Source organism: Arvicanthis niloticus, chromosome X (genome assembly GCF_011762505.2).
Source record: "Arvicanthis niloticus isolate mArvNil1 chromosome X, mArvNil1.pat.X, whole genome shotgun sequence".
NCBI lineage: Eukaryota > Metazoa > Chordata > Mammalia > Rodentia > Muridae > Arvicanthis > Arvicanthis niloticus.
Genome location: NC_047679.1, coordinates 49,428,053 through 49,455,393, shown reverse-complemented (window position 1 = coordinate 49,455,393; position 27,341 = coordinate 49,428,053). Strand labels below are relative to the sequence as shown.

Sequence of the window (27,341 nt, the reverse complement as noted above, 5' to 3'; positions counted from 1 at the left end):
TCTGTTTTCTAGTATCTTTCTCTGCCTCTTTCTTCAGAGGTTTAGAGTTTCTATCATAGAGGTCATTCACCTCCTTGGTTTAGTTTACCTCCTTAGTTTAGTTTAGCTTTATTTTCTATGAGGTTGTAAATGGTATCTCTTTCTCTGTGTTTATTGTTGGGGTATAGAAAATCTATGGATTTGTGCAAGATGATTTTGTATCCTGTCATTTTGGTCAAAGTGATTTTATTTTGACAAGTTTTCTGATAAATTTGTGGGGTCTCTCATGTATAATATCATGTCACCTACAAAAAAGGATTGTTTGGTTTCTTCTTTTCCTATTTGTATTCTTTTAATTTCCTTCTCTTATTCCTGGTTCTTTGATCACAATATTAAAAAGGAGTGGAAATAGTGGTCATCTCTGTCTCATTACTGACTTTAATTGCATTATTTTAAGCATTTCTCACATAGGATTTTGTTGACTATGGGTTTATAATATATAGCTTAGATTATATTGAAGTTGTTCCCTCTTGTTCTACTGTCCCTGAGACTTTTATCATAAAGTAATATTAGGTTTAGTCAAAGGCCACTTTGTGATGCATTTATTGTGATGATCACAGGATTTTTCTTTTCAAGTCCACTTGTGTAGTTTATTATAATTATTGACTTGGATATGTTGAACCGTTCTTGCATCTCTAGGATACAGCTAATTTAGCCATAGTATATAGTCTTTTTGATATATGTTTATATTCATTTGTAAATATTTTATTGAGTATTTTAAGTTTATGTTCATTAGGGATATTGTACTAAGGCTTTCTTCTTGTAGTGTCTTTATCTGGTTTGGACTTTAGAGTGATACTGGCTTTGTAGGAGTTTGGGAGTGCTCCGGATATTTCTTGTCTTTTTTAAAAACAATAATTTATAGTGTCAGGCCTTGGAGCCTCCCCTTGAGTTGGATCCCAATTTGGGCCTCCTTTCACTCAGTCTTTTCTCTATTTTTGTCCCTGTAGTTCTTTTAGACATGGGCACTTCTGGGTCAGAGTTTTTGACTGTGAGATGGCAACCCCATCCCTCCACTTGATTCCATCTTTCTACTGGATGTGGACTCTATGAGTTCCCTCTCTTCACTGTTGGGCATTTATTTCATCTAAGGTCCACCTGACCCTATTACTGATGCTGTGGTGTGCTTACAGACAGGAGCCTAGCATGGCTGCCCTCCAAAAGGCCCAAGAAGCAGCTGACTAAGTCAGATGCAGATACTTACACCCAACCAATGGACAGAAGCTGGGGACTCCTGTGGTTGAATTAGGGAAAAGCTGGAAGAAGCTGAGGAGGAAGACTACCCCATAGGAAGACCAGCAGTCTCAACTAACCCAGACCCCAGAGATCTCTCAGACACTGGGCCACCAACCAGACAGTATACATTACCTGGTACTCAAGGCCCTGGACACATATACAGCGGAGGACTGCCTGGTCTGGCCTCAGTGAGAGAAGATGTACCTAACCCTTAAGAGACTTGAGGCCCCAGGGAGTGGAAAGGTCTGGTGGGGTGGTGAGTGGAGTGAGGAGCTGTCTGAGGGTAGACCAGGTAGGGGATAACAACTGAACTATAAAAATAAGATTAAAAAATAAAATAAAAAAAACCAACAACAACAGCAAAAACCAATAGTTTAAGAAGGACTGGCTGTAGATTTTTGAATGTCTGGTCTAATTCCCCTGTAAATCCATCTGGCTCTAGGACTGTTTGTAGCTGAAAGGCTTTTTATTTCTATTTCAATCTTCTCCTTTGTTACACATCTGTTTAGGTTGTTGATCCCTTCTTGGTTTCATTTCAGTGGATTGGCTTACTCTAGAAATTCATGTCTTTCGTTTAGATTTTCCAACTTAATGGAAGACAGGGTGTTTGGTTTTTTGGTTTTTGGTTTTGGTTTTTGGGTTTTTTTTTTTTTTATATTGCCATATAATATTCTGATTTTTTTTTTTTTTTGGTGTCTGTTGTAATGTTTCCCTGTTACATTCTCATTTTGTTAATTTGGGTCATTGTTTTTTTTTTCATTTGATTAATTGTGCCAAGGGTCTATTAATTTTATTTTCTCAAAGAACCTTAATTTTGTTGATTCTTTGTATTTTTTCTAGTTTATTAATTTGTGCTGTGATTTTTATTATTTTGTGCAATCAATCAAATTTGGATTTGCTTTATACTTGTTTTTCCAAATTTTTTGTTGGGTCCTTAAGTTGTTTATTTGTGCTTTTTCTGCTATTTTAGTATAGACATTTGAAGTATAATTTTCCTGTAGTACTACATTTATTTGCACACCAGAGGTTCTGTTCTGTTGTGTTTTCATTTTCATTTAGTTCCAGGAAATATTTTATCTCCTCTTTGACCCAGCCAGCATTCAGTAGTATGTTGCTTAATCTGCATGTGTTTATATTTACTAGAGATTTGTTTGCTATTTATTTAAGTTTTATTGCATTATTGTCAGATAGGATACATGAAATTATTTGAATCTTGCTGAATTTGTGAAGTTTTTTGTTTTTTTTGTCCCAGGGTGTGGTATATTTCAGAAGAGCTCCCATGTGCTGCTGAGTAAAATGTGTATTCTTTGGTGTATGGTTGGAATATTCTGTATATTTTCATTAGTACATTTGATGTAGATCATTTAATTCTGATATTTCTATGGGGTTTTTATCTAGATGACCCTTCTATTGGATAAAGTACTATTAATGTATCAATGTTGATCTATGTCTTTAACTCCAGCAATACATTTTTTAATGAAATTGGGTGCACCAGAGTTTGGTGAATATATATTTAGGATAGTAATGTCTTCTTGGTTAACTATTTATTTATTAGAAAGAAGTTTCCCTCTTTTTCTTTTGCCATATATTAGGATAGTGATTTGTGTTTACTTCTTGATCCTTTTTGAGTAGAATGCTTTTGTCTGTTCTCTTACTCTTCTTTAAAGCTAATGTGTTTCTTATAGACAATAGAGGGTTTTGTTTTTTGATCCATTCAGTCAGCCTATGTCTTTTGATTGGAGAATTGATGCCATCGATATTGAGAGTTATTATTGCAATGTGTATGTTAATTGTGGTCATTGTGTTGTTAATTTTTGGTGGATTTTGTGTGTGCACACACAGACATGTACATGATTTTTAGTAGTGCTTTGGGTTTTAGCAATTATGGTTCATATTTCTTCCAACAGTCTCTTGGCTGTGTTCATTTCTTTTTTTCAGCCCAAAATATTGCTATGTGCATTTTCCTTATATTTGGTCTGATAGATTTACTTTTTCTCCTTTAAAATATTTATTTTTATTTTGTATGTATTAATGTTTTGTCCACATGTAAACATGGAGGTCCAAAGAGTGTTGGGTCCCTGGAACTGGAGTCAGAAAGGGATGGGGCAGTGAGTGGGATTGGGGTGCATGATGTTAAGTATAATATTTAAAGCTGTTCATGTCATGACAAGTTTTTCTTTCTGTTCAATGATGGCAGAGAATTTTGCTGGATAAGTCTAGGTTTGTTACTGTGTTCTTTTTGTACTTGAAATATCCTATTCCACTTTTCTGGCTTTTAAAGTTTCCCTTAAAACCCGAGCTGTTATTCTGATGTGCTTTCCTTCTTATATGGCTACTTTTTTGAATATTTTTTTCTTTATTCTATACACTTAGTATTTTAACTATTGCAGACCATGGGGATTTTTTTCTCTTATGTTTTTGTCTATTTGGTGTTTTGTGTACTTCTTAGATCTGTAAAGGTATGATTTTCCTTAGTACAGGGAAGTTTTCTTCTATGGTATCTATCCTTCTTTCTCATCTTATAATTCAATGAGAGGTAACTGTAGGTTAGTGGCAGGAATGAGAAGTCCTGTCTTAACACTTACAGGTTAAGGATGTTTCAGTCATTGGTCTAACTAGCCCAGGGCACTGGATGTAGGACCAAACTACACTAGGGCCTTGAAGAGGGTGTGTGGTGGGGACATCAGGCAAACTAACCCATCTAGGCTCTGGAGAGGCTAATTCTTACATTTTTAAAGATATACAAAAAGTATTCTTCTTTTGTAGAATGTCGATTTAGTTGTTTGTTTTACATTTTGAACAAATTCTACTTGTTCTCAAGATCAGCAAGTAACATGTGGTTTTCTCTTGCTCACAGGCCCTTGTTACAATAGACACCTTACTTGTAATTATTCAGCTTCAATTCTGAGTCTTGACATGTAGTTTTACAAGCAGAAATCAGATATACCTGACAAAAATAGATTTTGGAAGAAAGATAGTTCCATGCCATTAGTTATTTATTAAATCTCTTGGCCATTTTTAGTTTCTTCTTTTGGTACTCAGGTCAAATCTATTAGAAAATCTACTGAGTTCCTTCTCAGCCTGTATCCCCAATGCAAATATTTCTTGCTGTTTGTCCTTGGCCATTGTTATCCTTTGTTGTATCCATTGTTGTATCTGCTTTGTTGTAATGGCTTTATAACTAGTATTAGTGTTGTTTACTAGCCCTGAGATCATCTGCTTGATTTTTAATACAACAGCAACCAACTGGTCATTCTGGTCTCTGTGCAATGGGTATACACACACATCATTGTATGAGCATATGAGATATTTATGAAAGACAACAATTTCATTCTTTCCTCAGGATCCATAGTCTATATGCTTCCTTTCTGTATTTCTCCAGATAATTATGTGGTTCTTTCCATTTCTCCTTCAAATATAATATTATAAACTTTGTACATGAACACTATATCTATATAACTCCTGTCTCTGTCTTCCCTGGCTCCCATGGCTCCCATGATCTCCCTCTTCCTCCAAACTTTGTGATCACTTACTTACTGTTTATATATATATATATATATATATATATATACACATCAATATGCATATATGTACATTTTGTATGCACTCTACTGAGTTCATTGAATGTGGCTCATATGTACATATGTTCATGTGTACTTATGTTGGAATTAGACAACCTATGCATTTTCTTCTTGTTAAATTCAGCCTCCCTTAACCATCCAGAATTGTTTTACTCTTCCCACTGCCTCATTACTGCAAAATTAACTTTATAATTGGTTTGTGTAGCTACCAACTGTGTCGCTACCTTTTAATATTTTTATTACTAAATTATGACTCAAGTAAAAACTGGCATTACCTTAGTTTCTTTACATATGACGATTTATTTGTCTTTCTATTATTTTAAGACTTCTTTGGGGGTCTCAGAGCCTTTATTTTTCATCTTCTTTCCTCCACAGCAAGACGGATTCTGGATATATTCTGAATATTGTAACAACCACCTGGATGCCTGCATGGAACTCTCCAAGCTGATGAAGGACAGCCGCTATCAGCACTTCTTTGAGGCCTGCCGCCTCTTGCAGCAGATGATCGACATTGCTATCGATGGTTTTCTTTTGACTCCAGTACAGAAGATCTGCAAATACCCCTTACAATTGGCCGAGCTCCTAAAGTATACTGCCCAAGACCACAGGTAAGGTGTTTTAAGGACACACAAGGAAATAGCTTTTAAATATTACCACCATTTATCAGTATATAGTTTGTTCTGTTCCTGAGCTATGGTTACTTTATCTGTAAAGTAAGATATATTCCTGTTTACTTCACAAACTCTAAAGAGTTGCTTATAAAGTTGTGAGCCAGTCTGCACACAGAGTCACATGATCTTATATGAAACCTATACCCCACCTCCATGGACGACAGCTTACAGCTTTTAATACTAAGATTGACCTCATGAATCAAACTTGACAGAGTAAGTGCTTAACAACTTTTCCATTATGTTTGGAAGACTCGGATGTCCTTCTAATATCCTTCCCAACTAGTACCAACCCTACATTCTTTCAATAAAGCTAATTCCCTTGTCGGCTTACTTAGCTCTTCTATGATTTTTTTACGCCACTCACTGTACATCATATATAGACTTAGAATATGGTTGAGGGAAAACAGATTTTTTTTTTTGGTATGAAATTTCTGACTTTGGACTTGTTGGTTTACCTCTTAGCACTCATTCTTATAAGAAGAAATAAGTCCCTTGCTCAGGTTCCCTAGCTTTCATCCTGACATATTTTTAAGTAAAATATAATCACATAATTTTCCTACTCTTATCTCTTCCCCCTTACCCTTCTTAAGTCTTTTCCTCTGCTCCCACATGGCCCGTTCTTCCTTAACGATTCTTGTTATATATTCATATAAATGAATACAACCTGCTGGATCCATTGTGTGTTTGTTGCCTGAATATGTGTTTCTAGGGCTGATCACTTGGTGTTGGATAACCAATCTGGAGGCTTATCCCTTCATTATCTAGTTCCAATTTTGAAGGCTCATGGTCACAGATTATTTAGCAATTTCTACATCAACTTCCAATATGTCCTTATTAGACATCTACCACTTAACTGAAGGATACTTGGTGTCATGACTGTGGGCTAAAGACAGACAGGAGTAGCAATATGTCCAAGGAAGAAGAGGATAAAGACAAAAGACAAAGCCATAGAAAACCTATTTTTCAGGTCTCAGGAAGTGATATTAAGATGCCTCAAATAAGTTGTAGGCAAGTGGAAAATAGAAATGTCTAAAATGAGATAGTCAGACTGGATGAAAAGATGAGACAGTAAAATGAAATTCTGTTTGCTTATGAAAGTATGGCATAATTGCTCCTTACCTAAGTTAAAAAGAAGGAAATATGTAATGGGATGGTTAGTTGATATGTTTAAAACTAGAAAATCTTGGTTCCATTGCTCCCAGTAAATGAGTAGTAGCCAACCATCATAGACATTTTCCTCTTGTTGTATTCACTTTTAAAGCTAGTGGTACAGATCAGATGTGATAGCATTCATTCTTGAACCACTGTAAGAAAAGACAGCCAGCTAAAATGACAGAACTAACAGTTATAGGACAGCCATGATTGCCTAATACTTGTGGTCAGGAAGAGCACTTTCTTATCATCAATGTCCAATTGAATGTCATGTTTGTGATGGCCTTGGAGGATTAAGATAATAACTTATACAACTGAGGAACTAAATTTTTTTTGACTTATTGAAGTTTAATTAAATGTGACTATAGTACCATTCTGGATGGGATCATTCTGTGATTACCTCTCAGAAAGTGGATTAAAATATCGGTACCCTCAAATCAATAAAAGAAAAGACACACGGGTTAGGGAACTGGGCCAGAAGAACTGCAGTATACTTATTTCTGTCATTACTGCTGTTGCTGTCATTACAGTTCTAACTAGCGCAGTCAGTCTTGTCAGGGAGAAACACTGACAATGTTAGCAAGCTAATAGTTCATCCATAGAGAGGAACAAGCAATGTGACAGGATGCCCAATGTGACAAGATGCATACTATGACAGTGGGAACAAACGTGAAGTTTTACAGGTGAATCTGAGCAATCAACAGTTCAAGAACGGGTTGAGAAACACAACTCCTAGAAAGCATGTTTTGAAGAGACTTAGAAAATGTAATTAGTTCGTAATGCACTCAGTATGGCTGACCCATCATAATACCAGAAAACATTTTAAGGTTCAAAATACGAATACTTCTAGCTTTCTTGAGAAAGAGTAAATTGGTTAAGAGAAAAGTCTGTTACTACAGTGGATCAAATGCAACAGTGTTTGAGGTCTGTAGTTCTGGAATATGTGGAAGGTACTGACTGGAGTCATGGATGGTACCTAAGAGGAAGTATTGCATGGTATCTGTCCTGTCCTCCCCTCCTTTGGCTTATTTCATCACCCCATTCTCCAATACATTAACAAGAGGGAAACAACATTTTTGCATCCTTTTCTCACAGCTATTTTTCCAGTCAGTGCTGAAAGAGTAAAAAGGCTACAAGCACAAGGTAGTTTAGCTTTGCTGAGCTACTAATACTAAGCTGTAATGAATCTGCCTTCTCGGGTCATCCTGTCTGTGTCAAATGGCTGGACTCTCACTTTCAGTCTGCCTTTTGTAATAGCTAATCAATTGGAAATCAGGTCAGACAAGCAGACAAAATTGGGTAGAATGATATGACTCTCAACACAGAAATTATCAAATGTTTCCAGAAGCTGGGATGTAGGTTGTACTTTTCAGACCAAGAATTCTGTGGGAGGCATCCTGTATTACATCTACCACAAGAGAAATGCTTAATACTTATGTACTTAATCTTATGGATTAAGAGTAAAATATGTATGGGTGATTGCACTTATTTATTAAACCCATCAATAAATTCTGCTTAAAGTCTCCCCATTTTCTTTATGAGAAAATTGAACCAAGTGCAAGTGATACTTGCTAAAGACAACACTGCTAGTTAGTGATAAAACTGGATGTGATCGCAGAGTCTGGCTTCAAAATCCGTGTTCTCATGCATTATGCTATACTGCTCTCCTCATTGTACCAGAGGAAAAGTAGCACTATTATTCATTCTGTGGTGACCATGGTGACTCCTTAGAAATACAGATAGAAGAAATGACTAGGATGTCTGGACTATACCATGTATAATGGTTCTGTCTTGTTCCTTGTCTGGTTTTACCAGGTAAGACACAAATAGAGAGGTATAAAATTTAAAGAGGTCTATTCCCCTCTGAAAAGAGTTTACGGGTAGGCTAGCAATGAGGCTGGTATGGTTTCTGTATGAACATAAGTCACATAGTCATCCAAAAAAAGGACTGGGAATGTTGTTGTTCTCTAGATGACGTGAATTACTATCTGATAATCCAGACTCTTACTAAGGAGGAAGAATAGAATGGATTTAGGAGTGGCGTATTGCACATTGGTTCATCCACATTTCACTCTTATTTCTTCACAGTGATTATAGATATGTCGCAGCTGCTTTAGCTGTCATGAGAAATGTGACTCAGCAGATCAATGAACGCAAGCGACGCCTGGAGAATATTGACAAGATTGCTCAATGGCAGGCCTCTGTCCTAGACTGGGAGGTAGGCCCTTTATCAACGAGGGTTTGGGGAGGCCCCACTTGCTTGTTGAACAAGCTATAACTAGCATCCTGGCCAAGCTATGTTTTCATCATTATTCTAAAAATATTCTGTCACCTAGTCATCCCAGTGTGGGCACCCATGGTTTCTTTAAACTTAGAGAGGAAGTGACTGAAATCATCACGCTTTCCTTGCCAAATGCCACAAACTAGGAGTGATAACCCTTCTTACTCATCTCTCAGGCCCAGGTTGTGTGACCTGATAGCATGTAGGCTGACATAACCAAGATGGAAAATGTCAGCAGGAAGGAAGTGGCATTTAAAAACTCTGTGGCAATCATAGAGAAGTAGATCCAATACCTTTCTGTACAGCCCTTAACTCAGGTAGAAGTTTCTGTGTTTAAATAACAATATTTCGTTTAACATTTCAAATTGTTTGGTCTATCCCAAGGTGACTGTTATTAATGTTAACAAAGAGTTGGTCAATGTTCAGGCAATTTGTTTTCTTCTACCTCTATTCTTCCTAACGTAGATGATTTAAAAAATACCATAAATAATCATCAGTTGACACATTTTTATTGTTTGATAGATGTCTTCTAAGGGTAGAATACCAGGGATACCTTAAGATATAAAAAATAAAATACAATATATATGTATATAGCAAGGGGAAGAGGGCATATTTACATATTTTTTACATATTTACATATATTTAAACCCTCTTGCTTATAAGGAGATGCTATCACTGGCCCAAACTTACAAGAAAGTAATGGATTCTCCTTTTTTTCTGTGTTTTTTTCCTTTGTTCATGCCTATCAACAGAGACCCTGAAACTTTTTTTGGCAAGACTCTTTTTCTATACCATTTGCAGGCTTCCTTGTAAAGAAACGTGCCTAGAAGCAACTGAATTCCTATTTTTAAAAACGTTTTTCTTTTTGAAAATTTTTCCCCTTTTAAGTTTTTATGTGTAGTCTGAGTCTCCAGTCATTGGAGAGGTGAAAATTTTGAAACCGTTTGGCCTACCCAAAGAGTTTTAAAAAAACAAAAACAAAACAAACAAACAAACAACCGCCATAGCTTTAAGCTATGGTTTAAGGAATCAGCACTTGAGAAGTCATTTACTGTCCCATCTGAAAGTTATTTCCTATTCTATTTCTTGCATGGAGGAAGGGACTCCTTGAATGGACACATGAAGTTCATTCTGATAGTGTTTCTGGAGTTGGGGATGACGAACAAATAGAAGATGAAGGAGGCAGGAGATCTCAGTCAGAGACTACCTTTGGGAACCCTGATAAATAAGCAAGCCAGCAGTACTTCCCAGTCTGGGGCACTCCTCTATGCCTCAGATGTGTGAACAAACAAGGGAGCTGTCAAAAAAACATCCTTTTGATGATTTCAGCTTTATTCCTCGTATTGAAAAATAGCAGTCACAGGGGAAACCTTCAGAACCTATTTTCCCTTGAACAGGGAAAGGTAGGATGGGTGACATGCAGACAAATGTTGTCTTGGTAAGTTAGACTATTTGGCTAGAGAATAAAAACTCTTGCCTTAAATCAGTGTCTGTCTTTTTCTCCTCATCTTTCCTCATGAATATTTAGATTTCAGTCACCTGCTGCATCCTATGGAGGCTACTTTACCTCTCATAAATCCTAAAAAGTATGGAGATAAGTTAAATTGTCATGTAGATTATAGAAAGAAATTATAGGGAAAAAAAGAGAAAGAGATAATAGCTTACAGCAGTTTAGATTCGAAGGGAGGAAAAGTCTGTTTCCAAGGACTGTAGTTTCTGGAAAATTTCCATTTCTGAGTTCTGTGGTCCAGAGATTTGGATGAGCTGTCACTTCACTCTCTTTCACATTAAATCACTTTAAATAAAGAGAAATGGAACATATTCCCGATAGCTTCTCTTCAGCTTTTTTTCCTCCTGAAAATTTTCAGAAAGTGCTCGTGTTTGTACCTCATGTTTGGGAATTAAATCATGTGGTCATAAATTTTTCTTTATGGTATCTCTCCCTTTCTTGCCTGTTTGTTTAATAACTAATATTCTATTCTGGCCTACCATTAGATGGTATAATCCAAAAAACTGGAAGAAACATAAAAATCAACAAAACAGTATGATAGATACAGAAAAGATATCCATTTAAAAGTGAAGGCGAAGGTCCAGAAGATTAAACATAGGCGGAGGTAGATGTTACTTCTTTACACTTACTGACATAAGTTGACTCAGGCACCATTGAAGATTAAACTTGTTTAAAAGGATGACATTTTTTTTTGCCATTCTTTCTGGACTGCTCAATCTTTTTGACATTAAAACCTAACATCAACAAATATATTGGGTCTCATTGATAGCTATACTTGAAAGCATGCAGCTTACGGGCCACCGGTTAGATTAGCTATGCCTGCCAGGCCATTCAGGCCACAGCTCCAATACCAGTTATCCTGTAATCAGGTAAATGAAGCTGAAAAAATGGGTTAAGTTAGAATTGATGAAAATGAAATGAAGTCTGTTCCTTGAGACTTTGGCTTCACAAAAGAAATATGAAAAACTGGCAGGAAAGCTCTGGGTAGGGTTTAATGGTCATTATTTATATATTAACCATTGATTTATTCACTAACAGGTTGTTTGTTGAATACTTAATATCAGGCTTCATTCTGTGTTCTAGAGATGTGTTAAGTGATGGAACTAAGTTTCCATACTTTATGTTTCAGTAGGAAAAAAAAAAAAACAACACATAAGAATTTTATCATCAACTATGGATAGGGAATATGGAGAAAAGAAAGTATTATATTAGGCTAAAGTAATATAAGAATTACCAAAGGGGACAACATGTGAGAAAAGACCTGAAGGTGATAAAGGAGAAAACCCATGTGGCTTTTTTTTGTGGCAGAGCATTTAAGGTGGAAGGAAGTCCCTGAAATACCAGAATTAATGTTCCAAGCAAAAGCAAGAGGCCAGTGTCGCTGGGGGAAAAGCAGAAGATTGTATGTGAAAAATGGGAGGTCAGATTATATATCCTTAAAGAGCTTTGTTTTTTAAATCTGGGTGGAAGGCACTGGAGGATTTTGAGCAAATATATGACATTAGGAGACTTGCCTTTTGAACGGCCCCTCTTTGTCTGGCTCTTGCCAGCCATTACAGAATCTGAGATGAATCGGACATAGCCTTATTCTTCCAGAGCAGGCATATAGGAAAGTGAGAAGTTTGCAATAAATGCTGGAAGAATGCAGAAACCCATAAAGGGAGTGGGAATGGATTGCATTTTGTGGGGCAAGATAAAAAGATGTATGGTGCAAGTGAGGCAGAGGAGACAAGAATGCAAGCTCTAAACAGTGAGAGCATCCTTTCCCTTATGTAAACTTACTATTTGCCTCATACAAACATATTTGGTACTTTCAAGTAGTCATGTAGAGTGGATCAAACAGGACCTGCTTAAACTCCTTCTGAGGGACACAGAGTAAGTTAACACAGCCATTTTAACAGACTCATCTCACCAATTTTCCAGTATACCAAAGTGTTCTGATAGGCAAGGTACTATCATTCAAGTGCCATCTTGTAGTTAGGCACATGGGATTCTGAGCTTGGTTGTAACTTTAATTTTGTTTTTCAATGTCTACTTTAATGGTGGTTCTTAAACACTTTAACCTCCTCCCTTCTAGTCTACCACCCACAGTGGTAGTGGAAAAGAAAGGATATGGGGGAAGTGGACCTGTTTAGAAAGTGATCTTTGGAGCAAATCTTATCTGTGTTGTCAGGAAATCAGCAGTTCAGGTCACAGGAGTCAGCAGTGGCAGCTTGATCTACTTGTAAACACTTCACGGCTATATCAGCAGTTTAGTTCAGTAGAGTCCAGATAGGAAACATGAATCAGCAGCGATGTCACAACCTCACAGAGACAGCCAGGCTTCAGCCTCAGCACAATTCAGCAGGAGGAACCAGGGCCAACAGGAACACCAGGAAAAGTTCTCCACTGTGCTTCTCTCACCGAAGCAAAGATCACCAAAGATGCAAGACCAACAAGCTTTACACAGCTAGCTCTACCAACAAGCCTAACTCAATCTCTGTCACTGTCCCTTGAGTCCTGGAATCTGAACATTTTGGGCTCATACCTATAGCCCCAGTGCTTGGGAAGCTTCAGGAGGAAAATCGTTATGTTCCAGATCACCCTGAGCTATATAGAGCAAGTGTCAGGCTTATCTGGGTTACATAGTAAGACAGCGCCTCAAAAATAATCATTTTTGGCATCAAATTGTGTTGTTAACCAACTTTTATGCAGTCTTTCACCTTTTTACATATTCAAAGTGGATTGTGGCACATTTTCCTTTCTTAGGTTAGGAAAGGCTAACTCTCAGGAGGTCTTTTCCAGCCCTATGAACCCAAAGGCTCAGTGTTAGTTTGTAAACTCAAGAAAGACTGTTTTACATTGGTCTTGGATACTCTTGTAGCTAAATTTGGATACTAGAGTCAAAACAGTATTTCTTGAGTGACTTTGAAATTCTGTTATTAGAAAATAATCCACTGAGATCTCCTTTTCTTTCCAATCTCTCAGACTAGAGGAAATAGTATAATTCAGAATACCATTTCCTGATGTCACTCATTTTAGCATATTACTCTGCCAGAACTATATGCTTCTGATTATTTCTGAAGACATATAGAACTTCTACCTTTAATCTAGTCTTGAACCTTGGGTATAAACCTAGTATTTTGCTGTAAAGGTATCAGAGCTGGTACTATACTTATCAATTTTCTTATAACTCATTTAACAGCTGGCAAACAGATTGAGGGAGAGGAAAGGCCTGGACATCTGGACACTTTTGAGTCTAGAAGCAATGTAATTTATGATAAAGAGTAAAGGTGCTCTCTGGAGATAGATGAGGATTCAGTTGAACATCTGTAGCCAATAAGCCTCATAATCCTGCCCTATCACTTGACCTATTGGTACTTGAAATGTAATATGGGAGCAAGATTATTTACCTGTCAGAAGTTTTGTGAGGTACAAAAGACATAGAGTGACAAAAAGTACCTAGCACAATATTGGAGTCATGTATGGCCCCTGGAGTGATGAATTCTCTTTCCTGAGCCACTGCTCATTACTTCCACCTTCACATAGGCTAAAGCATGTGTTGGAAAGTTTCTAATTTTATTGTAAAATATTTTCTCCCTTATTTCATTTTTATATGGAAAACAGAACATTTTCCACTACCTTTTTCAGGCTTACCCTTCAAGTAAGTGAGAGACCAGGTTGGAACTGAGGGACTGCAGCATAAAAGATAACAAGGAAGAGAAAAGAGCATGCCTGCTTGCCTGACTAAGGGTCTCATTTAGGCTCAGAGTAAATAAGAATCCAGGAGGAATGGAAGGAGATAGAGAGGAGAAGGAAGACTGACTGACTAAGGGATATTCTTATTTAACCCCACAGTAAATAAGAATATGAGTCTTCTCACTTACAGAACTGGAACTTTTAAGGGAGACCAGAAGTCTCTCTCATTTCCTCCATCTGTACAAAGTCTTTTTGGCTGCCTCTCGTCCCAGTCTATGCTCACCTTTCAGTATCTCTGTGTAGGGAATTGTACCAGCTCTACCCCTGATGATGTCTCACTATCCAATGTCCTTAATAGGGAGAAGACATCTTAGACAGGAGCTCAGAGCTGATCTACACTGGAGAGATGGCCTGGATCTACCAGCCCTATGGCCGCAACCAACAGAGAGTCTTCTTCCTGTTTGACCACCAGATGGTCCTCTGCAAGAAGGTAAACTTAACCTCTTCTTTTTCTATGAGAGGTGAGGACTTCAGGGAGCACTACAAGCTCCTCCCCTTTCATTATCCCCTGGTGTTTAAAGAAATGGGCAAAAAGTGCCAGAGGAAATTGGCAGCAGTTCCTTTTAGAACTGGTATGGCGTGAAGCAACAGTGAAATGCCAAAGTTAACACATTTTATACTGGTATCATTTATGTTTTCCCTCATAATTCTTGTGGTATTCTTTCTGAGGTCCTTGTACCCACAGCAGATAGCCAGCAAGTTTAAACCAGTGTTGAAAGAATATTGTGGTATTTGTATCATACTTAGCAAAGAATACCTTCCCAGAGTACTTTCCCCCATTCCCACTTGAATGGGGGGCTACCTGCGTACTTCCAACCGACGGAACCAACAAAGAGGACTACTTATTGTTCAAACAAGTAGGGACCTTTATGCTAAGACTTTCCTTCATACCTCTATCCATTTCCTATACAAAGTACATCACCAACACCCCCCCCCCAAAAAAAAAACCTTCAACCATGCTGTTGCTGAATATCCTATCTAAGTAATCCTTTTGAGGAGATAGCTTATACTTGATCCTTGGATACCTCTGCAAATGTTAGTTTCTTAGCCACTTCTCTTTGGCAGAGAGAGATAGCATATGTTTCCCCACATAAAATCTCTCCTGCAGAATCCTAATGGGATAGTGTTCCTCCTTTGATGATAGAGGGCTCAAACCAGTGTTATCAGTAAGACTTGCCAGACAAGAATTTTGAATCAGGGAAGAAGAGAAAATGAGGGAGAATTCAGGGTACTCAGAGTGACTTTCAAAATTAATTTTCTTTTTCCTTTTTTTCCATTCCTGGCTGTCTCTCTGCTACATAGCTACTTTGCTGTCTCCCTTACCCAGAGCAAATGCCCCCGGAAGAGGGGTACTAAGTCATGATACACTAAGTGAAACACTAAGCACATATATGTTTTATGTCCCTTGCCTTCTCTGTATGTGCATGTGTGTGGTGTATCTTACATTAAATTCTTATGTGTTTGACTTTCACAGTCAATTGAGAGTAAATTGAGCTTATATTGAAACTGTCTTAGTGTTTGCAGATAAACTCTGAATGCCAGATCTGGAATCGATAACCTGCTAATTAGGTAGGGTAGCTATTTCAGTCAGGATCTGAACCTGGAAGAGAAAACTTGTGAATCTGAGACTCAGCAAAATACCAGTTATATAATTAGGAGGCAGAATTTCTGAAGGTTAGTAAAGGCAACAAGGAAGTTCTGAGCTTATCAGTCAAGTTACCAACAAGAGTCTGTCCTTTGTTCCCACTAAGCTTTGTGCATGCTTAGAACAATTAGTCGGAGAGGGGGAGAGAGGGGCAAAGGAAAGGGGAAGAAAGAGGGGGAGAAGGAGAAATGGAAGGAGAGGAAGAGGGGATGGAAGAGGAAAGAAGGGGGGATAGGAATCTGGTTTGTTTCAGTGTTCCATACTACCTGCCTATACTTCTTGATTTTGATATCTGTCCACAAAGGATGCAGTTGCTTCAAGTAAAATGTGAAACTGAGCTCTGAAAAACAGTGGCTATATAGGAGGCAGTGCTAGGAGCCCAGATACAAGAAAGTAAAGCAGAGCCTAGGGATAAAGGAAACAAGATAGGATGGAACAGTAAGCTCTATTTAGGAGCAACGGGGCAAGGGAAAAAAACAAGGAGTGACATGTGACCACTAAGACAACTAGTGAGAAAGGCAGTGATTAGGAAGACACAAAAGACATAGCTTCTTACAGATGAGAGTTTTATTGTTGTACTGAGGTCATAAGGCTTTCTTTCCAGAACAGAGCCAGCCTAGAGTTCAAGGCAATTAACACATCCACATACTTGGATGTTCTTTATACTGGCTTCCCAAAGTTAAAAAAAAAAAAAAAAAAACCTGCAGCCTTGTTATATAAAGGCCACTGAAAGTATCTGATTTGTACTGAGCCCATGGTTGAGGAGCTCCACATTAGCTACAGTAAGTCTTTCTATTCATCAAATGAGAGGTAAACCCAAAAACTAATAATGGACTGGAAAGAAGGTATGCAAAAGAGTGAGGTATTTTGTCTGCTAAATTGTTTTTACCATTACTGGAAAAAAAACTGATTCTTGGTAGCAAGGGAGAGGCTGGGGGAGGGGAAGGCACAGATTCCTCCAGTTGAAGATAACCTTTGATAAAAGAAAAGCTGGGCAAAGGCTAAAAGACCGAGGTGAGCAAAAGTTTACCTTACTCATCTCTAGAACACCATTTAAATGGATATCCAAGAGCTCAGAGTTTTGTTTTGTTTGTTTTTTAACATAGAGAAAGATTGAGCTACTCACTGCCTGCAGCAATCAGGAGAGCTGGGACAGCCCCCTCACCTAGGCAGTACATATGGGAGAACTGGCTCTGCCTCTCACTCAGAAGAAAAGGTCCTACAACTGACATTGGCAGTGTGGTAGAACTTGCCCTGGTGGGGTGGGCATGGGGGAGCTGGCCCAAGGGTGTAGGAGTGGAAGAGGTGGAGAGCTAGCTCTGGTAGCATGGGTGCCAGAGACCCTATTATGTCTCTTGCACACTGCCACAAGCAGGAGCACTGGCCCTGTCTCTCACCTGGACAAAGCAGAACTGGCATGTTAAACAACACAGCTGCCATCTAGGCTCAGATCCAGGGCCTTTAGTTGGCCCACCCCAGCATCTATCACGTCTATGTGCAGCTGGAGTGCTTGAATGTACTGGTCCTACAGAACCAAAGCTGTAGGACCTCCATAACACAGGCTAATGACAAGATATCCGAGAGGAGTCCTGGTGAGAATCCAATATTGATAGTGTAACAGAAGCCAGAGGCCTCAAAGCAGATCAATGACTCACTGCAATGGACCCTTGTAAGTAAGGCTGGACAAAAGGATATACTCTTTTGACACACAGTGACACACCACAGCTTCCACAGTGAGATGTTTTAAGGTTATTTTTTCTCTATTTTGATGTTTTTATTTTTATATTTTTCCCCCCTTTGGGAGTTGCAGTGGTGGATGGTGAATATAGAGGGATGGTCAGGTAAGTAGGGTTGGAGTGCATGATGGGAAATTCACAAAGAATCAATAAAAAGTTAAAAAACGAATGGGCTAATCAACAAAATAATTGAACATGGCTACACTCATCTTTCTGATAAGCTCATATTTTAAAAGGGCCCTTTATAAATGTGACATTTAACAGGAATAACACAGTGATTTCATAAATACAGAAAGGTTAGTTTTTAAATCTTCAAGACAAAATTAAATATTTCTAAATGCCTGACTGTTATTAAAAATAAAGGAAGAAAAAATAAGTGATAGTCTGGCAAGCCCTTACATGACATGGAAGGTTTAATGATAACAAAGGAAAGTCCTTTACCAAGAGGAATTGAAACCCTAAGGATCCAAGGTTGCAATAAAGTGTCTCACTGCTTGGAATTTTTATTTTGACAGCATGCTCCATGACAGTCACATCTGATTTTGTGGGACCTGTATTCTAATAAAATTTAAGTGTGACATAATAGAAAAATGTACACTGTTATTCACTGAAATAACTCTCAGATGTCTCTGGTGGAATTGCTTTGGGTAATCTTGGCAATATTGAGAATCCTAATGAAATCTGTGGCAAAACTACAGGTAGGAAAATACACCAGTTTTCAAAACAGAAAACTATATTATGAAAAATATAAGGAATATAAAATAATGATGAATTGGCATTATTTGAATGAGTCTCTGATACTATTTTTTAAACTTTATAGTCATTAAGTTAATTCAATATACACTGCAAATTTACCAGGGAAATACTGTGATTATTCCTATTTTAATGATATATGAGATTAGGTTTTATGTTTTCATTCCTCGGGCTAGAGATTGACCTAAGAATTGCAGGTGTAAGGCAAGTAGTCTGTCAATGAGCTACATTCCCCAGTCATGGAGCCGAACTGTCCCTAGGTTCTATACTAGTGACTTCTATGTTACTATTCCCCCTACGCTTGGCCAAATTTTGTCATCAATTATTTAAACAGTCTAAATATTTAGGCAGAGATTAGTTGACTATGAGAGCTCAGCATTTGTGTCTAAGAACAAATGATGTTTCATTAAGAACTCTGTATTCTATCTTTCAATTCAGGTACTAGATTATAAGACTGAAATTCACAGAGAGATTCTATATTCAGGGTGGAAATAAGGTGATTTATTTTGAGACAGGGTCTTTTGCCCCTCAACATATCCTAGAGCTCACTATGTATGAGAATATAAGTTCAAACTTCTGATCTCTCTTGCTTCTACATCCCAAGTGCTGAGACTACAGGCATAAGAAACGATGCCTAGTTTATGCAACGCCAGGAATCAAACCAATGGCTTCAACTGAGCCACATCCCCAGCCCCAAAAATCTAATCCCGCCCCCCCACTACTGCGGCCACTTTAGATTCTCTCATTTTTTTTATAGAGAGAAAAAAATGTAGAATGATAAAGTTAAATGATCCTGGTCTTAAATCCTGGTTTTTTGGTGTGCTTATTGTGTCAATCAAGCAAGTAACTGTTTTTATTTCATGTACCTCCATTATATCATGTATAATGCAGGGAGAACAATCAGCAGGACTATTGTGAAGAAGAAATGAGACCTATGCCTATGAAGTGGCAGTTGAGAGGCTGGACTGTTGTAGATGCACATGAGGAAGCCCCTACTTAGTAGCAAAAGATAGACTATTATAAATTGATTAAGTCTCCGTCACTCAATTTACCTGTTGACAGAATAATTATCTGCTACAGGTGATATAGGAAACATTCAAATATTCAATCTGTTCTTTAATGTTCAACTACTAATGTCCACCTGCTGAATTTCTGTCTGACTTTTCTGATTCCTTTAATTTATAGCCAGGTAAACACAATCTCACCTGTTTTGTACACTAGGAGTTGGGATTGAATAAGACACTCAGAAAAGCTTGAACAGCTCATGCAACTCATAGTTTGTCTTACAGAGGGAAGGATAAAAGACAGTACTTTTGAAATAGCAGTTACCATACACATGAAAGACGCCAGCAGTTCCTCTAATTTCTGTTCCTTTTCTTTCCTTGTCATTTCTAAGACTCTTTTGTTGTCTTTCTTCTTATCCTGTGTACTGGCCTCTGCTCCTCTATTAGTTTAGTTTTGTAGATGTTTTCTGTTTTCTCCCTGATATCATTATTTTGAAATGATTTTGGTGTTTTGGAAATAATTTTCCATATTTTGGCTTTTGTTCTCCTTTTTCACTATTTACTGTGGAACAGAATAGACCTCTTTCTCCCATTATCCACCAATTTTCCTACATTCCTATTATTGTCCTAAGCAACCTTTTCTCTGCATTCACTATTCTTACCTGCGCCTATTCCAGTGTGCCCTATTGTCCCCTAGCATCATTGTACTATATTTCTGTTGCTTTCACAAGATTCTGAGGGATAAGAACTAAATTACATGTAACGATACTGGACAGAAGACTTTTGTTCAGAGAAGTTTGTACAGGCAAATGGATGGAACTAGGGCCATTCATTTTAAACAACTCACATACAACAGCAGCGATATGAGGTAGGGATAGGGGAATGGAGGGATGGCTTAGTGGTGAGTAAGAGCACTCACTGCTCCACGGAGGACCTGGCATTCAGTTCCAAACACTGGCATGGTGGCTCACAACTGCCCATAACTCTAGTTCCAGGGGATTCAATGTTCACTTCTGGCCTCTCCATTCATATGCACTCACGTGTTTCCAATACATATATTCGTGTGCACATACATACACAAATAAATAATTTTCTTTAAGGGAACAGACCTGAATAAAATAGAAATAAGATAGACAAGGGAGTTAAAACTGAAAAAGTGGATACTAGACTCTTATTAATCATCTCTTATTGATCAGTCTAATGTTGAGCCAGTATTTTTTTTAATCAATTGTTTCCTTTTATTGATCTGTTCTTTTTATTCATCTAATTTTATCTATTTTCTTTATTGTCTGACTGAACTAGCAATAAAACACATTTGAGAAAGGCTGTACAATGGAACCATGATAAATACTGGGAAGTAGTGGAGTAATAAGCCAGATTACAGGGTACCCATTACTTTTCTCTAATGAGCTGTCTGAATTTAAACAAGTTTTCTCTGCTTATAATTATTGCTCATTTGAAAAAAATAGAAATCTAAAGAGAATCATGAACTTTAAACGAGGCTATACAGATAGAGTTGTTGGTACATTGTATTTACTAAATGTTAGCTGTTTATACAATTACAGTATATGTCATGTTGCTAATCGTTCACTTAGCAATATTTATTCTTAAGCAATATATAGCATATTTTTAAATAAAAGCTACAGATTTTAGAGCCAGATGTTCTAGACCGAAAGCCTGGCTCCACCGTTTAATCCTAAATTCAGTGCGCTCTATCTACAGTTCATCATTAGATGCAGTTACCTACCTTGTAGCACTTTCATCAGCAGAAATTAAGTTGACAAATGCAGAGTTGTTAGGATATCAGTTGGCATATAATATATGCTGTTTATGTCCTCATTGCTACTGTTGTCATTGTTATTTTTATTTTGACCATTAAGCATGTACTGTTTATGTTGGAATATAATAGTGACCAAAACAAGCCTGCCTTTGTCCATGTGCATTCCCCAAAATTTGGATAGAAAACTGGGGTGTTCTGGGCTGGGAAAGAGTAGCCAGGACCCCTTCTAAAGTAGTAGAGGTAAAATGAATAAGGCAGGCTATAATCCTGAACTGCTTTATACTCCAGATTGTAGCATCTGTCATTTGTACAAAATGTCCTGTGCAGTCTTGCTAAATCCTAGGATTACCTAGTGGGATCAAGTTGAAATATCTGTGAGCTGTTTGAATTATGTAATGTCAGGGATTAGGGTGGTTCCTTGCTGGAGTCACAGACTATGGCCAGAAGCTTGGTGTTTATAGGCTGTACATCCTGGAGAAGTACTAAACTCTTTTTTGTTCCCAGACTTGAACAAACAAAAAGAGAAATGGAGAAAGGCTGGTATCCTGTTAAAAACAGTAAATTCCAGTAGACAGGGAAGTTGTGATCTAAATATTATCTGTTTGGGGCATATTATTGCTATGCCCCTGTGAAGATACTCAGACATGTCAGAAGCTTGATACCAACAGTACCACAAGCACCCAGAACTCAGAAAGGCTTTGTTTTCTTGATGTGTTCAGAAGACCCCATAAACTTTCTATGGACAATCCCTGAATGTTGCAAGTTCAAAGAAGACAGCGCACAATCTCAATGAGCAAACGAAACTAAGAGCTATAATTGGCATGATGGTTAAGTGCTAGATGAATAGTGTTTAAGTACTGTCACAGTGTAAGAACTGAGACAAAATGGGGGCACAAGGGCTAGAATATACAATCAGAGAAGGTTTCTTTGGGGGAAGACTATGTGACTTTGACCACGCAGATTAAACAGATTGAAATAAGAGAGCTGTTTGGAGAGAAAAGGATACATTATTGTGAGCCCAGGTAGATGTGTGATTTGTTTGACTGAGTTAGAAAGTACTCTTCCTACCCTGAATTTGTGTCAAATTTCTAAAGTCAGTGGCCATGTAAATAGAAAAGATTGGACTTTGTCTTTTCTTTGACTTGTAGTACTTCACTCTTCATATTTAGCTTGCTTGGCTAGTTTAAGCTATAAGAGGCAGTAGACTTTGGAGGTTTATCAAAGTTTGACATTTGCCAAAAGGATTTTAAAGGATCACAAAAGCTCAAGGCTACATTTACTGGCAAGGCTAGCCTTGTAGCATGGAATCTTTGTATTTAAGTGGGAGCTTTGCAGTTATTTAATGTGATAAAGTCAACTTTTATCATTTTAAAGTTGCAATAATTAGGCTGAGAGAAGTTAAGTGGCTTGCCCAAGCCATACACTTAATGTGTTACACTTCTAGAATTCACACTTAAATATTTGTATTTTATTCATATACTCTCCCTGTCCTCTATTGTTCATGGCCTTTGCTACCTATGATTGGACTTCCTGAGCCTGTAGATCATTCCAGATCATTTATTTATCTTATCACTAATCACATTAAACCCTTTATTAGCTACAAATAGAAAAATTTAATAACACAAGAGTTTTAACAACACATCACTCTAATTCCCAATCTTCTAAAGAAATAGGATATGTCTTTGTTCCTTTGTCATATATAAATATTCAAATAGACAATAGGATATTCAGATTCTTACTGGCAATGGATTCCCATGATCATACACATATTTCCAATTTTAGGAAATGTGAAAGGCTTTTAAGACTTAAAATGACCGTGAAGCACTAGTTTGATAGAGGAGAGAAGGAAATTTTAGACTAAAGTTAGGAACCAGGAAATTGAGGTTGTTAATATTTTAGGTTGGTAGGTAGCCACTCTTGAAGTATGCTGTCTATATCTGCCTTTCCAGGTCTGTATATGTCATTATATCAACTGTAGTGAAGAATTCAAGCATTACATCGACGTTTTCCTATATTGTCCCCCTTTTGTCTAGTTACATGATCCTGACACTGCTCAGTGTTTTAGCATATGTCTCAGAAAACATTTCTGAAATTTATAATCAGTTAATGGGAGCCCTCTATGCTTTGGGCCAGGACTGAGCTTATGCATTTTGGATATGGTCAAAAGAAATAGGCCTAAAATGTATTAGCCTTCTCTGTTCAACCTGTGCCTTCCTCTCCTGTTGGACTGCTGTTGCAAATACCCAACAGAACTGTTGGAGCTTAATGACAGGTGTCCCCAGTGGATTAGAACCCATATGTACTCTCAGTTTATTTGCATGCATAATAATCACAGCAGTAAAAAGAGCTATATAGTGGTTATCCGTTTTAAAATAGTTAAACAACACTTGTATCTCCACACCCAAGGATTTGAGATTGCCAGAAATACGTTGAGAATCATTCAAAACCAGGTTTACAATACCTATATACTTCCTCTCATGCAGCATTCCTCTTATCTAACCAGAATGCAGTTAGTTAGCCCCTCCATTGTTAAACCCCTGTGCAAGTGCACATTTTGCCAAATAGATCCATATTGTAGCATGCAGAGTTTGTAGTTGGGTAAGACTATTAACTAATTCATTACAGTACTATTTAGATTTTTCAAATGACACAGCTAGAATCATCAGAGAAGAAGAAACTTCAGTGGGCAATGCAATGGGCAATGCAATGGGCAATGCAGTCCCTGGGCAGGTGGGCCTTGGGTTGTACAAGAAAAGTAGGTGGGAAAGCCGTGAGGAACAAGCCAGTAATCGGCATTGCATCATGGTCTCTGCTTCAGTTTCTGCCTCTAGGTTCCTGCCTTGAGCTCCTGTCTTCGCTTCCCTTGATTACAGATGAAACCTGTAAGCCAAATAGGCCCCTTCTTTCCCAAGCTACTCTTGGTTATAGTGTTCATCACAGCAATAGAAAACAAAGTAGGACATGTTTCTTTCAATTTCTGACTCACTTCTATTTTTCTCATCCGCTCTTGAATTTACTACATATGATCGTTATATATTTCCTTATAACTTTGTTACTTGTACATGTCTCTAGAAATATCCAGCATTGTTTTATATGGTGATTGTGGAAAATACAAATCAGATTAAAATATATAGAAAGGAAATGAAATCAATGATGAGCATGAGATTTAAGATGAGAGTATTTGGCGTAATAAAGCTTTAGATATGGTAGCAAGCTCACCAATACTTAATATGTCATTTAAAATGTGAGTAAGTACAGAAATAAGAGCACTATGCATGGACTTAGGATGAGTGTCTCATTGACTAGAATTAGGATTGATCTAATTCTGTGTTCATGAGTAAAACAACAAAAGATAGAGAACATTGTATTCATACATGTACAATATTTGCTTTTGTCATATAAGATTGTGAGATGCATCTGTGTTGATATATGTACCTTCTTTTATTCTCTTTCACCCACACTTTTCATGTCAGACTAGCTGTTATCCAAAATCCCAAGTACTAAAAGCACTGGATCCATTACAGTTAACTCTTCATGTCCAATAGCATATGACCTTCTAGTAACTCTCACCAATGAACTTTCATCTACAATTTTATTCTCTGTATCCTGCCTGAATTTTTTTCCAGCACATTTAGTGAGCTCATTTTATGCCTCTGGTAAGTATGCCAAGTTTTTGGAAGATGAAAATTCCCTTGCTGGTAGTGCTTTTTATTGTACACTCATTTCTGCTGCTTATAAGGAGTTTACATTCTAGTGATTGATACTAGGGTTTGAAACAATCTTTGGATATAGGAAATCTCTTTTTTTCTAGTAATTTACTTATTTATTCATTTTATATCCTGACCATACCCCCATCCTTTCATCCCAGTCCAGCCCTTAAAAAGCCCTTCCTCCATTATCCCTTTCCCTTCTCTGAAGAGAAGGGAAGCCCCTCTTGCATACCACTCCACCCTGGAACATCCAGTCACAGCATGACTAAGCACGTCCTCTCCCACTGAGGAACAACCTGTTAATCTAGTTAGGGGAAGGGGAGGCAACAGAGTCAGAAACAGCCTCTGTTCCACTTGTTAGGGGACCCATATAAAGACCAAGCTGCACCTCTACTATAAATGTATAGGGGTTTTAGGTCCAGCTACTGCATGCACCATAGTTGGTAGCCCATGTTCTGTAAGCCCCTTGGACTCAGGTTAGTTGACTCTGTAGGTCTTTCTGTGGTGTCCTTTACCCCTCCAGCTCACCCAATTCTATTCTTCACTCTTCCACAAGACTCCCGAGCTCTGCCTGATGTTTGCTCTGAGTCTCTGCATCTGTTTCCATAGGAAATTTCTTAGAGGGCCTACTTAGCCAACTTGTCAGTATCCATCTGGTCATCTCAGTGCATGTACTAAGGCAATAAAATCTTCAATTATATCTCAGAACAATGATAGTGTTTGTATCCTTTTGTGACCATGTACCACCTCTCCTGGCATCCACTCTGCCTGAACTTCTGACACATAACCTGTTTCTTCCCACCTAGGACCTAATCCGGAGAGACATCCTATACTACAAGGGGCGCATTGACATGGATAAATATGAGGTAATTGACATTGAAGATGGCAGAGATGATGACTTTAATGTCAGCATGAAAAATGCTTTCAAGCTTCATAATAAGGAAACCGAAGAAGTGCATCTGTTCTTTGCCAAGAAACTGGAGGAGAAAATACGTTGGCTTAGAGCTTTCAGAGAAGAGAGGAAAATGGTACAAGAAGATGAAAAAATTGGTAAGTAACATGAGAACAGAAAAAATATATATATAATTGTGAAGACCTTTCCATAGGATAGAGCATTACAATTGATTTTATCTTTCTATAGTCAAAGGAAAGATTTTTGTTGCAAACTGACCTAAGTCACTATGCTGGTTCCTTATGGGTCTTTAAAAATACCAATAGATATGAGTTACAGATTGTTCATGCCTAATACCAATTATCAGATAGGAATATTGTACCAAAAGCCAATTCCAAACTTGATTCTCCTACCTCTATACTCATATGTATTAGCAAACAAACACAGAAGAGTTTACATTCTATTCTGTAATCTCCATATATTCACAGTTCTCTCTCTCTAGGTATATGAGAATATGTTTTATGAAATGGTTTGTCAATGCAGATTTGCTCGAATTATACTGATGAGATGGATAGCTTTGCTTGTGATGCTGGAAATAAAAACCAGGGCCTTGCAACTCTGAAGGCAAAAAGAAAAGTATCAATATAATTCTGAGGAGGACCAAAGCAATGGATCCACTTTTATTCACAAACTGCAGGTCCCTTTCAGATTATGGGTTCATGTCATTCTTATATTGAGTTCTGAGAAGACCAAATTACATGTGTACATTTAGTTACATTCACTTTACTAGTGAAAACAGATAACTATCAGAGGTGGGCTTTGTAGGCCTCCTCCATTCAGGTGGCAGTATTAGTCCCTGAGGCAAAGGTTTCTGAATATTTAATTCTTGATAAATCACTTCAGATATTAACTTATAATTAAAATTTTATGTACTTAGTCATCATACTCTAGAACTATTTAAAAATAAATCACAGAAAATATAATAATATCAAAAAACATGACCACTCATTTCATTTAGATTCAGAATAAAACATCAGTTTGGGATTGAAGCAATTTATGTGGCTATGGTCTTGTGGCTAAAGATTTGTAGTTTATTAAATATTACCCAGTATCATCCTTAAGGTCCAATTTCTATAATAAAAATTATCAAATAGGTATGATTCTTCATATCTGTAATTGTAGCATTCAGAAGATGGAGACAGGATTATTACAAGTTCAAGGCCAGCCTGGGCAGTATCATGAGTTCAAGCCAACCTGAACTATAGCAGGAGTCTGTTTTTATAAAATGAAGGGGAAGAGATGTAGTTCAAAGATAGAGCACTTGCTAGCATGCATAAGGTTCTATTCAATCCCCAGCACTAAGGAGGCAGCAAATAAATCAACCTTTCTAATTCCTAGAAAAGTTTCTGTTTTCTTCCATGTTTTATACAAATGGAATTCTACCTTTAAATGTTACATGTTCAAATTTTCAAAAATTGTCTCTTAAAAATATGCTTACCTGTTAGAGTTCTGATACAAAAGGTTCTTATGCCATAACATGCTAGGGAATGAAGTGGCCCAGAGCAAAAGATGGATGGCCAGTAAGATGTAGTAATCCTTGTCTTCCCATATCT

The 27,341-nt window shown here is 37.6% G+C and overlaps 1 protein-coding gene across 1 annotated transcript in view; it reads left to right on the top strand.

Moving 5' to 3' along the window:
* Arhgef9 (Cdc42 guanine nucleotide exchange factor 9) overlaps nt 1–27,341 on the top strand; it is a 135,905-nt gene that overhangs the window by 100,769 nt on the left and 7,795 nt on the right. The window contains 4 exon segments of the mRNA XM_034485018.2: nt 5,232–5,464; nt 8,768–8,897; nt 14,507–14,638; nt 25,643–25,886. Coding sequence (XP_034340909.1) covers nt 5,232–5,464; nt 8,768–8,897; nt 14,507–14,638; nt 25,643–25,886 — 739 coding nt within the window.